Below are 15,856 nucleotides of genomic sequence, written 5' to 3'. Positions count from 1 at the left end.
TATATATATATATATTACTTCTGTTATATATTTACTTCTTTAATTCAGGTTAGTTGTAGTATTTACGTATTCACTGTATTTGTCATTTGAACCAAGAAAATGATCAGATTTATCTGATAAGAATAGTTTCTTAGTTACATCATCCTTTTTTATTGTTTTCCTTTGTGTTTCAGTGATGAGCTTGATACCTTATAATGCTAAAATTCAGGAATTGATTGCTGTGGTAGACTCAGCTCAGATACCCCAGATAAAAAAAAAACAGACAAGCACTATGTTTTATATTTCAGTGATAAAACTGTTCAAATTCTTAGGTCAAATAATAACTTCATTAATAATAATAAAGTTATTCAACTCCTTTTGTCAGATACTGTTTGCATAACAATGATAAAACTATTCAACTTCTTTGGTCAGATACTATTATTTAAACTCTTTACCAGTTACTTAGTTACAGATGACTTTTTTATATGACAAACCATCATGCTTTAAAATATCATTCAAAGAAATTGGCATCAGTTGACAGTCTCTAACATGTGTCATTTATTTTCAATTATCAATACAAGATTAAATCACTTCCTAAGTTTTGGTTACACATAATTTGACAGTTCACTATACTTATTACTGTATACTATAGTTAATCACAATTATGCATATTACATTGGGCTTGAGTCCCTCCTGGAATATTGATGGCTGAAGCTCCTTTACCATCTAGGTTATGATTAAATCTGTCCCCCCAGTTTAATGTATCATATGGACTCATCACTTTTAGTCTGTGGGCTCGTGCATTTTAGTGAAAATGAATTCACACTTTGTATAAACTGAGAAATAGACAAGTGTGCATTAACAAAATATAATGATCGGGGACTATGCACTTATAATGGTTTTATCATTGCAAGTATAATAAAATGACCAGTGGTGTTTTCATTCTATAATTATACACCAGTAAATATTGCCTTGTCAAATGTTCGGTACCTACTTTTTTGTGACTCAGCATAAGTCCCCTCCCCCCAGTGGCTTCCCCCAATGCTTAAAAAATAATAGGATGCCTGCGTTTATTTCCCTATAACTGTATGTCTCTACCCTTGTCGGCAGTTCTTAAGTTTAAATTCAATGACGAGGAACCCACTTTGAGACTAATAATGGTTGGAGACGGCTTGAATGGGTAATGAAGAAAAACTTTAATATAAGTTTAAAATAATAGCAAATGTATATTAAAGTTTTTCTTCATTACCCATTCAAGCCATCTCCAAGCATTATTAGTCTCAAAGTGGGTTCTTCGTCATCGAATTCGAAAATGATGAATGTTATTAATATATTGAAAAAAACATGCATAACTTTTAATTTCTGGTAGAATATCTGTAAAGGTTTTCATTTTGTTAAATTCATTATTTTAGGCCTTTTCCTTTTCACATATAGTTAATTTTCTTTTCTTGTCCTTTACCACTTATTATTCATCTCAACACAAGTCAACGGTGCCCTCGAAGCATATTACAGTATATTTGGGAGACACGTGCAACCCTTCAGTAAAATTTTCTTTCAACAAGTAATACTGTAAGCCTTGAGAACGGATGCAAAGTATGATGTACATTTAAAAAGACTAAGTTTGATGCCAAGTTTAGTGAAATGTATTGATAATATAATTCTGAATGTAACTTTGACCCTGCTGTATGGAAAGATTTAAAGATGTACTATATGTTATATAGACAACTAACTTTTGTTTCGTTTTTATAATATAATTGTATTGTAAATGGTAGACTTATAATCTGAAAATTTGATTTTAAAAAAAATTTATGCAGGAGATCATGATGGAGTGCTAAATCTTCTCCTGATTCCAAGAATTATAGCAAAAGCTGAAATTCTGGCCACACAAGTAAGAGAAAAGGTAAGAGATACTGATAACTATGTATCATTGTATAGAAGAGATGTTTACCAAATAATCCATGGTAGAACGAAAATGTGGTTCTAAAAGTTGCAGAAAATCCTGCCCCCCACAAGTAAAAGTTAGAAAGAACTGTGTCTCATCGTGTAGCAGAAATGTATTAATGTCGTGGTTGTCAAACTACTTGTACTGAAATATGTTTGTGTACATTAAACACCATGTACACAAAGTACTCATCAAATTCTGTGAATCTACAGTTCCTCCCAAGCAGCCTTAAGATAGTTTTTAGAATTAGACTTGTTTCTGTATATTTTTATAGTTAATGAGGTGCTTATACTAGTTTTATTTTATTATAACTATTTCATTGGAAAATATTCCAGTTATTACTATACTTTACAGGTATGAATGAGGGATTTTTAATAAACTGGGGTGTTCTCCAACCAGGTCATGAAACTTCTTGAAAAAATTCACTTTATTAGGTCTAAGGGTACCTTTGTTTGGTAATCCTTTGGAGAGGGGGGATTGCAACCACCCCCCAGATCCACTAGTGTTTTAATCCATGACAGTTTCGTTCGAGCCTTGATATTTATTATGATTTATCGTTATATATTTATTGTACAAAACATTTTAAGTTGTAATGGAAAATGACTGATCTACAGTCAAAATATAAAAACTGTTTCTAATTAACTTTTTAAGACAGTGCACAAATTTTTTTGTTCAAGAACCTTCTTCATATGCTAGCTCATTTGCATATTCTGTAGAGATAGAACCTGCAGAAGTCTCATGACCAAAAAATGTGTGCGCTTTGTTTTACGAAACATAAAGGAATAGCAGTTTTTATATTTATAGAGTGAAGATCAATAAATTTGTATTTCATGACAAGTTGTCTTCTCAAAAAGACACTACATAAATTAAAAGAAATTTTTAGTTGCATTACTTATGGCTCTTCATCTATCATATTAATTATTATTATTTTTATTTGTCTGTTTAATACCGTAGTCCTCCAGTGGCACAGCGGTACATCTGTGGACTTACAACACTAGAACCCGGGTTTTGATACCTGTGGTGGGCAGAGCACAGATAGCCCATTGTGTAGCTTTGTGCTTATTTACAAATTAATACCTTAGTGTAAATAAATGTTAAATTGTCTATCTATTTATGTAAAGAAAACAACTATATATAGTGAAATGTCAAAAACAAACTACAGTTTTTTTTAGGCTTTCCTACATACTGAATGCAAATGAATTATTGACCTTGCAGAAATTAAATTTCATTTCAGTTCCCAGCGCCAGAAGAGATAACGAAAAGTATTGTACTTAAAACTCACCAGGTGGAACAACACAGTTTTGCGAGTCGTTTGTTACATTTGCTTTTTAAATTACGGCAGCTACTCAACCAATACAAGAGGTATGGAAATATGATTTAGAAATTACTCTCTGTTTATATAAAAGGTATGGAAACATTAGTTATAATTGTAGCTTTTCTAATAGTTAGTAACAAGTATTATTCTGGTTCACATGCAGCAATGAGTTTATTTTGCAGTATTTATATTTGCTTCACACAAAAATGATTCTTCTCAGTCAGGTATGAGGTCTTCCAGTAATAATAGTTTATGTTACGGTAGTTGAATACATGATATGTTAGTGCAGGTTTTACACTTGTTAGTGCTGCTTTATTTGTGTATTTTTTTGAGGGTACAGCAATGTTAAAGGTACATTAAATATGTTTGATAAGTTACTGAAATATTCAACTGTACAAATAGATGTAAACCTGCTTTATAAATTAAGGAAGCTTCTCAACAGTACAGACAGTTTGTAAACATGCTATATAAATTGTGGAAGCTATTCAGATCGTACAGACGGGTTGTAAACATGCTAAATAAATTAGGGAAGCTACATACACAGTACAGACGGTTTTTAAGCATCCTATTTCAAAATGATCATAAAAGCTTTGTAAAAATTAAAACACATTTTTGAAAGTTATAGTTTTGTTTCATAGATTGTTGAAGATTAAAGCAAAGAAATTGATGCATTTAAAGCCTACTATAACAACTTTATTGAATTATTTAAAGCCTACTATAACAACTTTATTGAATTATTTAAAGCCTACTATAACAACTTTATTGAATTATTTAAAGCCTACTATAACAACTTTATTGAATTATTTAAAGCCTACTATAACAACTTTATTGAATTATTTAAAGCCTAGTATAACAACTTTATCAAATTATTTAAAGCCTACTATAACAACTTTATTGAATTATTTAAAGCCTACTATAACAACTTTATCGAATTATTTAAAGCCTACTATAACAACTTTATTGAATTATTTTAAGCCTATTATAACAACTTTATTGAATTATTTGTAGTCTGTGGTTGCACCAGGATTTTCAGGAATTATCAACCCTTTTGTACTAGAATGTAAAGTGTTGTTACGTATATAACCGACAGCATCATCAGTAATAAAAGGGTTAAATGAAATAGTTGTTCATCTGTATAATAAACAAGGTTAGGAAAACCCACTCAGATAATCAGGAAAGAAGTGACTGGTTTTGATACTGTTTTTCTCTTGAATTTATTTTGTTCATTGTCGATTCTTTGTAACTTGATACAGTTTCATTTGCACAAAATAATTGATGAATTATTTGTTTTGGTTCCTCCTTTGTTATCCTCATGGATTTAAACCTGTTTTTATATATTTGTTTTGGTCCTCCTTTGTTATCCTCATGGATTTAAACCTGTTTTTATATATTTGTTTTGGTTCCTCCTTTGTTATCCTCATGGATTTAAACCTGTTTTTATATATTTGTTTTGGTTCCTCCTTTGTTATCCTCATGGATTTAAACCTGTTTTTATATATTTGTTTTGGTTCCTCCTTTGTTATCCTCATGGATTTAAATCTGTTTTTATATATTTGTTTAGTTAAACACTGATTATTCTGCTTATCTGTAATTAATGAAAGTTATCACTATCAATCTTATTTCCACACGTTTTTGTAAGTTAGGTGCCTTATTATTCCTTAAGCCATTGTAAAAGTGAAGCGATATATACTCTTACTGGTAATATTTTACATCTGTGCTAACTTTAAGTTATCACGAGCATTCCATTTCCTACATAAAATATTTTTTTATGTGAATATGTCAAAAAATGTCACTTGCTTGAAGAGGTTTTCAGGAATGAGTTGGAAAAGCTTAAAATAAATAAATATATAATGTGGAGTTAGCCCTGAAGTGTAGTTTTATTGGTAGGAATAAAAGTCCCACTCTTCGAAACTTGCATATTTTTCTTTAGTCCAGAGAGACTTGTAAGTCACGATTCTACCTCTCTTATGATATATATATGTAGGCTACTTTATGCAATAACTTTTATTCATTCTCGTTAGTGCTCTAAACAACTGCTCGGTGGACCTTTATATGAAAATTGCAACCCTGTATCCTGAAATGGCTCAACAGGAGAAAGCTATCGACTTTTATGTGGAGTTACTGTGGAAAGATCAAGTAATTATTGTATAGAAATTTTTTTAGAAATATTCACGTATTTGGGAGGAATACTAACACTTAAACACCTAGGTAAAATAGTGAGCTGTATCATTAGTGCCATATTTGTATAGAAATTTATGTATTTTATAAAATGTATGTGTATTTTTCTCATTTTTATTTGGTTCCAAAAACTGGAAAAAAATGGGATCATCATGCAATAATTCAGGTTATTCTATTTCAGGATGTTAGATTTTGATTTTCATTAAAAAATTGTAATGGTGGTTTATTTTGGAGTTGTATAATTTTGTAAGATAATTTTTTATTGTTTTCTTCTGTCTCTAAAGAGTATCCTTAGCATACACTATTAAGTATTTATGCTATAGATTTAAACTTTTTATTGCATGTGTTAAATTTGATGATTGTTTCTCATTGTGTTTTAGCTTGATGAAAACATCCCTTTGGAAACCTTAAAGAAGGCAGTCAGCTACTTTCAGGTATGTTTTGATCATTATATACCTGTATGTGTGTGCATGATTAAGGTTTGGGTTATGTTTAGGGCAACTAGATAGTTTTAATTTTTCATTTTTCTCTAAGTTTTAATAGGTTTGAAAGTAATCTTGAATTTTGTATGATAATGTTGGAAGTAAAATGTCCACAATGAAGAGATAAGGAATATAGAACAGTAAAGAACAACACAATTCATTGCAGTAAATAAAGAGTACACTTGTGGTATGTCTAAAAGAAAGGTTAACTTTTCATTTATTCTGTGAGTGTTGTTCTATCTATATGATGTCTGAGACAAGGGTTAAATTTTCACTTCTGTCTGAGCTTCCAATTTATATAATATCTAAGGCAAGGGTTAGCTTTTCGTTTACTGTCTGAGCCTTCTGTTTACATAATAAATAAACTTAGTATTCCAAACAACTTTTAATTTCAAAGCCTAAGTTCAGGGGGAGGTCCAGTTCAATCTGAACTTTGATCAACATGTGTTATTGGTTTATATTAATTTTGGAGAATTCCACTCCTCATCAGTAACCTTGAACACAAGTTAACCAAAGAGAGTTAAGCTGTATTTCTGTATGTTTGATCCTGTTTACATGATGTTTAACTTAAGGTTAAGTTTTGACATGCTGTCTGAGCTTCATATTCTGAAACAAGGGTTAACTTTTCACTTATTTTCTGAGCTTCGTATTCTGAAACAAGGGTTAACTTTTCACTTATTTTCTGAGCTTTGTATTCTTAGGATGTCTAAACAATAGTAACGTTGCTTGCTGTCAGAGCTCCATATTCTTATACATTTACTGTCTGAACTTTACAGTGCTGTGGTGTGTGAACAAATATTAACTTTCACTAATTTTCTTATCTTGTATTTAAAGATATATTCAAGCAGTAGTTTACATTATATATGTTGTTTAAACTTTACAGAGTCTCTACAGCGTCCACTTGGCTTCAGAAAAAGTAGACTGTACGGCACTGATGGCAGACTCCATGCAACTTATGGGTGCAGCAAGTGATGCCATCTATACTGATGTTTCAGCAATATGTTCCCTTCTTCAGGTTAGCTACTTTTAGAAAATAATACTATGCTTTGAAGCTTCGAGGAAATTAAAAGTGTAAGTCATTCAATATATATTTTGAACCCTAAGATGGTAGTAATTTAACCAATTTTTTTTTCAGTGTGGTAAAACTGCTTCCGTATAAAAGTTAATAAATTAATTTACACTAAGTTTACTGCTTATGTTTAAGATATCGAAGTTTACCTGGTGATAATTAAAGCAGAGAATATTTGCACTGTCGTAAACCTTTCATTGATCTGTAGTTTGTGTTTATATGCAAGAGTTTCAGTTTTCAAAACTTTTTTACATATATTTATGTATATTTCCATATTTTGCTGTGTGTCCCAATTTAGTCTAAAAATTTCTTTATGTGCTTTAGACGAGCCAGAGAGATGGCGATATGGGAGCTTTACTAAAAGAGATGAGAACATCCACAGATGATATCAGACAGTTCATCAAAAAGGTTAGCTTTAAATTGCTTCTTTCTTGGTCAGTGTGTTTGATTATAACAGTATAAATTATCATAAAAAGACTTAAGTTTTTAGGAAACTGTTCATTTGAAACAATCACAAAAGTAGAAACTCGGTGATCTGACCAATTTCTTCATTGTTTAATTGGGAACAGTCAAAAAAAACTTTTCTTTCAGTGTCAGGCTTGTTGGTGACAATAAACATTTTTAGTTTTCAAACTTTGTTTTCAAACGAATGACATCTTCGATTAAATAACGAGCATGAGTGTTCAGTGTTGATTACTTTTAAAAGTATGAAGGACTACATACTCTTATCATTATTCCATGTGTTTTAATTTATAATTATAAAACTGAAAAAGTAACAGTATTTTCTTGGAAACTTTATACAGGGGTTATTGTGAAAGTTGCACCTAAAAATGCTGAGGGCTTTGTAATTATCTTTATTGGCAAGGACAGTGTGAAATATTACAGTGAGATCAGTGTAAATAATGTAATGATAAGTTTTTCAAGAACTTGGAGTTAACGTGTATTCATGTATAACGAATCTTATATCTCAGTTTTTATTTAGAAACTTTAGTGAGACTTCTTTGAAAGTTGGTAAAAATATTTTATTTTTGTAACTCCTTTTCACCCTGGTTCCATTGAATTGACACACCTTTTTGTATTGTTTGATTTATTACGTTGCAAACAAGTTACTGGAAGGAAATAGCTTGAATCTTCAGAATTTTCTACAGATTATGTAATTTATGTCGTATTTTTATATGTGATATTGCATAAATTCACAACTTAGAAAAAAAAAATTTAATAATTTGAAATGCTTATCTTTGTTGTAGATTTCTAATTATTGATGTTTATGTCTTTCTATATTCTTTTAAGAGTTTTCTATAAAGTTTCTATTTTAATCTTTGATGATTCCAAAAAACACCATTTACAGTTTCTTTGTGTGTTTTTACAATCAATGGTTACAATAAAAATAACTTTTTTTTTTTTACAATATCTGAATTATAAGCAAGCGAAATTTTATTTCGTTAATCAGAAGATTTTGGTTTAACATAAGTTTTAAATACATTTTATATTTATTTGTATATTTTATTTTCAAATTTCTTTTCTGATAAAGCCTGATGTAAAAATGGTTAACACGTCTTGATTACGGTTAAGTACAAAATGATTTAGCTAAGCCTACTTCATATAGTTCCATTTCTTTTCCTATCATAATTCAAATGAAGTAGAAAATGATAAAGCAAGATTTTTGTAAGGTTTAAAAAAATCTGGATTGTAATTATTGTGGGTTTTGTCTTATTCTAGCACTGTATCACGAAGTTAAGCCTTTATCATTTTATTCTAATTTCCATTAAAATCCACTAAATTAGAAACCTTATTGACTATGAAATTTGAAAAGTACTTTGTGGCATGTTTAGAGCACTGACCTATGACTTCTGATAAATAGTGAGGTTAAAAAACAGTGACATGTTTAAAACTGATAAAACTACACTTTTTATTGAAGTTACAAGTTCAAGTTGGTGTTATTTTCCTAAAAACTATTATGACTTTCTTCCTAGAGACCAAGAGCATTGTATTATGTTGAAAAATTCAGAAAATATGCTGATGTTTTTATTGGAGCATGCCGAAATAAACTCTAAAACAATTTGCAGTTTATTTGATTTTTTAAGTATAAAATTAGATCAATTTCAACTCTGAAACTTTTTTTTTATTGTGCGGAAGAATGACTACACGTTTATTTACTATAATTGTTTAATTCAATGATACAGTCTTGCTCTCGAGTTAGGACGGTGTTAAAGTGTGAAAATGTGAATTTTTATGAAACGTGTGGACTCTGTTTGTTTTCTTGAAGTGGCGTGACTAGCTTTTATAGCTATTCATCTATGTACTTAATTTTATGTTTTAACTATGACCAGAATAATTACAGGAGTACATGTTGTTTAGGTTAAACGAAGGCTTCCCCAAGAGAAAGGCCTTATAGAGTTACAGTTTCCCGAAGAGGTAGGCAAACTTAACGTTTTTTATCCATAAATATTCCATACAGTTTATTATTTCTCACCCCCCCCCCTCTTTTAAGATTGAAATATTCTGTAAAGAATGATAAATTAGTTCAGAAATGTAAAATAATGAAAGAGACAGTTTACATGTCCACTCACTACATACCTTTTGAATATGCATTAGGTGATAATTATAAATAGATAAATAAGTTTTATAAGATAATAAGTATCTTACTTACTTGCTGATCCCACACAATTAATCTTGGACCTCAGTTTGTGAATGTGTAAGCTCTCTTTTATTTGGAGGCTCTGTTCATCGTTAGCCCTTGCTGAGGTTTTAAAAATATTAGACAACAGTGTCACATTCTCCTAGGGCTAAACTAAGATCCTCTGTTAAGTCAAGTGTGCTAGAACGTGCCCGATTCTGGAGTTCGCAAGCTGAGGTCCGAGATAAGTCGTATAGGATTTGCAAGTAAACTACTTGTAGTCTAATGCATTAGGTGTTTCAGTACCAAAATACTAAATGCAAATAAATAATTTGAGTTATAGTTATTGTATTTTTCAGGGACTGGCTTTCAGAGAGATTTGAGGAGCTCTTTTTATTTTATGGTTTCTTTATATGTCCCGTACACTTCAGAAACATTTTTAATTCTATAGCATAGTTTTTGCTGGAAACTACTTGAATTTTATTTTTTTATAAAAAGTGTTGTGTTGATTAATTAAAGTAAAACATTTCAAATAATTATTACCATTAAGTCATAATCTAAAAGCCTGAACTGGACATTAGGTTGTAAAAACAAACTGCTTAAACACATTTACTGCAACTAGTCAAATGTGTTGGAGTATTTGGGAATGATGCCTCTGGTAACAGGCGTATAGTCTGTGTAAAGCCAGGTGTAAAAGAGTATTATTTTATTCATGGATTGTTTCTTTTCTTCACTGAAATTACACATTTTAGTGAAGAGAAGAAAAAATTAATGATGAATAATTTTATATCTAAGTTATAATTTAAGGTGCAAGAAGATCTAATAGACAGTGGAACCCACCTTTCTCGAGTAATTCATGCTGTTTACCTGCTGCGTGTAGCTGCCATCCAACAAGTTGTCGTCTCTGGTGAAGTCGGTCACATTGAAGCTCAGAAGTTGAAAGAACTTGCTCACGAATCTACAGATCGTGCTTATGGAAAGGAAGATAGTGGGCCTGACTGTTTAAAGTAATTAAAAGATTTTACTGGCGTGTTAACTTTCTTTTATAATTGTATACTTTTTAATCTGACACCAGTCGGTTTATTGATTACTAGATGTTTCTCATAACAGACATGGATAAGAAAGTAAACTGGACAGTGTAAAAGTAAATATGAAACCCAGTATTTCATGAATCTACAGATCGTGCTTACGGAAAGATAGTGGACCTGTCTGTTTAAAGTCGAGTGTTAACTTTCTTTTATTGATTACTACACGTTTCTCATAACAGACATGGATAAGAAAGTAAACTGGACAGTGTAAAAGTAAATATGAAACCCAGTATTTCATGAATCTACAGTTCGTGCTTACGGAAATCTCTCTAAGGCTAATTTCTGTAAGTTTGGAAGGAAAAGTCTGAATGAGCAATTTGAGTGCTTCTCTTGCTTACCTTATTGACAGACTGTTTTATCTCCCTAGGAATTCCATGAACATCGTTGTTGCAGCAGTGAACAAGGTCAGCACTGCAATGCAAGAAGGTGAATTTGACCATAACATCAGCCAGGATCAGAAGGTTTCATTTTCTGTTGTTTTCATTAGTCAGAATATTCATTTAAAAAAATTTGTTGTTTTACAAACATTCTTAGTTTTTCTTTGGCAAAGAAAGTGAATGAGTTAGTTTCTTCCCCAAGTTCTTTAAATTGTGAATTGATTTTTTTTTCTAAAATTTTAAAGTAGTCAAAGTTTTAATGAAAGCTGAAGAATAAAAACTCCTTGTACCTTTCACAAAAGTTTAGATGTAATTTTCTCTTACTTCCTGTATTCGCGGGCGTGTTTTCTTTGCTTCTTAAAGTTCTTCTATAATATCAAAATTGGCCGTATCATCTATCAGTTTGTTATGGAAAAACATGGGGCAGAAATTAACAGAGCTAAGCCAGTATCTCTGACCCGATGCTTCCAGTATCTATCACCCATCTCTTTGTCTGTCTTTATGATCACTGATACTCTTATGTCTTACCTTAACCATAAGTCTTACAAGTTGTTTATACACATTGTTACATTCCCTCTTTCTTGTTCATGTCCACATGTTTTTGAATGGGAAATTTAAATAAAGAGTTACAACTCACTGTGATCGAAGAATGGGAATTTCAAGACATTTTGTCACAGAATGACAGATGATGGAAGAAACATTCAACTTTTAGTGTAAATTTTTAACTTTATATTGCACATTTAGAGTGTATATGAATTCCATTTTACTAAGAAAAAAAAAAACATTAGCTGTTCAAAGAAAGTACATTTTTTATATCTTGTCTGTAAACTGAGAACCTGGTTAGTGGCCAGAAATTTCTTTTTCATAATTTGTTCTTGTTTCCAACAGCCTAGCCCACCCGTTACTGTCCGATCTCAAGCAATTAAAGGAGAGGCTAAAGACCTAGAAGCATATAAATTCAAACTAGAAACTCGAGAAACTGATATTATTGAACTAAAAAAAGCACTCAAAATCAAGGTAATTATTTGTTTTGATGAAGTTGTTAAAGAAAAAATATAAGGGATTTGCATTAATTAACATGAACAACTGTATTTAGTGTTTTTAAGTTTTGTTCAGGTGGATATTTTATTAATAATTTCTCTGTAATTGTGAATAGAGTGAGGAAGTGAGTGAGATGCATGTGAGAAAAGAAATGGCTGAGAAAAAATTGGAACTTGCTTCTCGGGACAGTGATGAGAGGGTGGAGAGAATACAGCGGCAATTGGATGAAACCAAAATGATGCTCAAGAAAAAAGAAAAGTGAGTGATAGTTTTTAACTTAGGAACTTTATGTCCAACAAAAATATTCATTGTATTCAGACTAAGGTTTAAAATTATTCATTGTGTCTAAATCTAAAAATATTCAATGTGTCCAGACTAAGGTTTAAAAATATTCATTGTGTCCAGACTGAGGTTTAAAAATATTCAATGTGTCCAAGCTGATGTTTAAAAAATATTCAATGTGTCGAAACTGATGTTTAAAAAATATTCAATGTGTCGACTGACGTTTAAAAAATATTCAATGTGTCCAGACTGACGTTTAAAAAATATTCAATGTGTCCAGACTGACGTTTAAAAAATATTCAATGTGTCCAGACTGACGTTTAAAAAATATTCAATGTGTCCAGACTGAGGTTTAAGAATACTCATTGTGTCCAGACTAAGGTTTAAAAAATATTCAATGTGTCCAGACTAAGGTTTAAAAAATATTCAATGTGTCCAGACTAAGGTTTAAGAATACTCATTGTGTCCAGACTAAGGTTTAAAAATTATTCATTGTGTCTAAATTTTAAAATATTCAATGTGTCCAGACTAACATAGTAAAATAATTATTGGATACAGACTTAGATTTTAAAAAATTTTAGTTGTTACCAGATTAAAACTTAAGATTTTCAATCTTTCTTGATTGATCTATTTTTATCATGAAATGCTTGGCTGACTAAATATTGTTTAATTAAATGCTAAAACAGCAATATCTTGAAATATCAAAGTATTTATAATGCATAAAGGTGAAATAATATTTAGCAGTATGATGTGTATCGTATGAAATCAAAATGTATTAAAGCGTGTGTATTTATATGAATGAAGATACGCACGCTTGTGAAAGTCTTGTGTACTCCTACATGCATGTCAAGAATTCAGTTATATGCAAGTGTCATGCGATCTTACTATATCTAAATTCTGTGTCATTCGTTGCTACAGGGATTTCGAGGAGACGCTCGACCATCTCCAGGCCGACATTGATGCTTTAGAAACAGAGAGGGGAGAACTGAAGGACAAACTGAAAATGTTGTCCAAGAAAGCACTTCTTGAGGGTCTGACCAAGTCTGCAGGTCTAGCTAGCATTGGTGAGATTTTTCTTGTTACGTAGAGTCATATGTGTTGTATTATTCAGGTAATCTAGCTAGCATAGAAGAGATTTGTGTTGTTACATAGCTTCATGTGTGTTGTATTATTCAGATAATCTAGCTAGCATAGAAGAGATTTGTGATGTTACATAGCTTCATGTGTGTTGTATTATTCAGGTAATCTAGCTAGCATAGAAGAGATTTGTGTTGTTACATAGCTTCACGTGTGTTGTATTATTCAGGTAATCAAGCTAGCATGGATGAGATTTGTGTTACATAGCTTCATGTGTGTTGTATTATTCAGATAATCTAGCTAGCATGGATGAGATTTGTGTTGTTACATAGCTTCATGTGTGTTTTATTATTCAGATAGTCTAGCTAGAATGAATGAGATTTGTGTCGTTACGTAGCTTCACATGTGTTGTATTATTCAGACAATCTAGCTAGCATGGATGAGATTTGTGTTGTTACATAGCTTCATGTGTGTTGTATTATTCAGATAGTCTAGCTAGCATGGATGAGATTTGTGTTGTTACATAGCTTCATGTGTGTTGTATTATTTAGGTAATCTAGCTAGAATGAATGAGATTTGTGTTACGTAGCTTCATGTGTGTTGTATTATTCAGATAATCTAGCTAGCATGGATGAGATTTGTGTTGTTACATAGCTTCATGTGTGTTGTATTATTCAGATAATCTAGCTAGAATGAAAGAGATTTGTGTTGTTACATAGCTTCATGTGTGTTGTATTATTCAGATAATTTTTTAACAAGTAAGTTTCTTAATGCTAATTTTGTTCTTTTATATGATAGTAATTTTGTACAGTATTATAGACACTAATTGTTTGGGCAGAGGTTTTGTAGAACTGCATTAAAGAATTAGTAATGATAATCTCTATTGGAATATAAGTTCTAAAAATTTCGAAACAGTTATCCTAATTTTAGAATTTTACAAGAATTAAGCTATAAAGAATAAAACTATCAAACCATGGAGGTAAGGATTATCTTATGGGTTAATCTCTTATCTCTCAAAAAAAGAGTTGGAGAAGATCTCGTAGAAGTTCACAAGATTAACCAGGGGATTTATAGGATAATAGCCTTTGGTTTCTTAGTGCTGTATGTTGGAGACAAGAGGACACAAGTTTTTAGATTTGAAAAATAGGCTAGGATCCAGTTAAAACAGTTTTAATTTTATAACAGGGTGATTGGTTTATGGGAATTAGTTGCCATTGGCAGTAGCGAAGTCCAGCATTTTGAGTTGTCAGTTGGATAGAATTTTGTTGAAACTGCGTTAATGCTGCCTCTTTCCGACTCAAAAATAAGCTATCCATATCTTCTGCCAGGCTTTATCAAGGCATCTTTTGGATGTCTGCACAGAATATGACTCCACTATGCACTTGACACTGTTCCACACATCAGTTACTCTGTTTACAAAATTTTGAGAGAGGAATTGATAATATCTCAAAAAATAAAAAGTGAGTTTAAAGTTTTGTTTTTATCAAGAGTGGGTGTGCAAGGACAGAACAGCCTGGATGGATCAAATGGTCCATTTTTGCTATTAGTTGTATTTTATGTTATTGTTGTTGTTGTTTTCTCGCTTAAAGTATTGAATCCTAGAAATCATTGTTTTACTATTTTTGTAGTGTCATCTCCCACAATTCCCACTTCTCCTGGAACAGCTCCACCTGGTGGCACTGCTGTCAGTGAATCTCCTATGATGGTCCAGCAGATCCAAGACTTGCGAACTGCTTTAAAGCACGTGAGGAATGAAAACATCAGACTTCAGACTAAGTTTATGCAGGTAATTTGATAAACTTGGCAAATAGTTAACAAAACTCTCTTCTGGACACCTTTTTTTTATTGGTGTTTATTTCTTTGTACGTATATTGACAAGGCATACAACTCTGCTTAACCCTGTCGCTATAGGACATGGGTCAAAGGCCATGTCATTGTGTTTGTTGACTTGCATTCAAAATTTTATTGAACTACTATTTTATGAATTTATATCAATATATTTTGGTATCAAACAGTAGATTATAATTGAAATTTTAGTATTCTACATTATTAAATTTCTTAATTGTAAAGTAATTATTAAAAAAACACTTAAACATTGATTTTTGTGTGTCACATGGTATGTTGAATTCAGCACTGGTTCAAATTAGATGTTTGTGATGTCAAAATACAAAATCTTTAGTTTTGTATGAATTAGGAACTCAAATTACCGATATCAACAAGCTAGAATGTAAAATAAGAACCTCCTATCTTTTCTATTTGCTGAGATATCGATCAGTGGCTCCACTCACCTCTTTCCATTTTTTTAAACAGTCCCTTATATACACTTACTTGTGTATGTGACATGTGAATAACCAATCAAAAGTTCAAAATGTCCCTTTAGTGGCTTTCTCAGTCATTTTTAAGTGTTAG

The 15,856-nt window shown here is 31.2% G+C and overlaps 1 protein-coding gene across 4 annotated transcripts in view; it reads left to right on the top strand.

Annotated features, from left to right (window-relative positions):
• The window catches only part of LOC106465332 (dynactin subunit 1-like), a 58,017-nt gene that overhangs the window by 28,999 nt on the left and 13,162 nt on the right, over positions 1-15,856 (top strand). For all 4 annotated transcript variants that reach the window (XM_013925547.2, XM_013925548.2, XM_022393196.1 and 1 more), the window contains 13 exons: positions 1,794-1,879; positions 3,156-3,283; positions 5,258-5,372; positions 5,795-5,848; positions 6,780-6,911; positions 7,290-7,373; positions 9,324-9,380; positions 10,390-10,589; positions 11,038-11,131; positions 11,936-12,064; positions 12,204-12,346; positions 13,289-13,434; positions 15,076-15,233. In XM_013925547.2, coding sequence (XP_013781001.1) covers positions 1,794-1,879; positions 3,156-3,283; positions 5,258-5,372; positions 5,795-5,848; positions 6,780-6,911; positions 7,290-7,373; positions 9,324-9,380; positions 10,390-10,589; positions 11,038-11,131; positions 11,936-12,064; positions 12,204-12,346; positions 13,289-13,434; positions 15,076-15,233 — 1,526 coding nt within the window. The remainder of the gene's footprint in view (positions 1-1,793; positions 1,880-3,155; positions 3,284-5,257; positions 5,373-5,794; positions 5,849-6,779; positions 6,912-7,289; positions 7,374-9,323; positions 9,381-10,389; positions 10,590-11,037; positions 11,132-11,935; positions 12,065-12,203; positions 12,347-13,288; positions 13,435-15,075; positions 15,234-15,856) is intronic.

This window comes from Limulus polyphemus, unplaced genomic scaffold, assembly GCF_000517525.1.
Source record: "Limulus polyphemus unplaced genomic scaffold, Limulus_polyphemus-2.1.2 Scaffold1911, whole genome shotgun sequence".
NCBI lineage: Eukaryota > Metazoa > Arthropoda > Merostomata > Xiphosura > Limulidae > Limulus > Limulus polyphemus.
The sequence above is the reverse complement of the archived record's forward strand: the minus strand, read 5'-3'. Positions and strand labels throughout refer to the sequence as shown.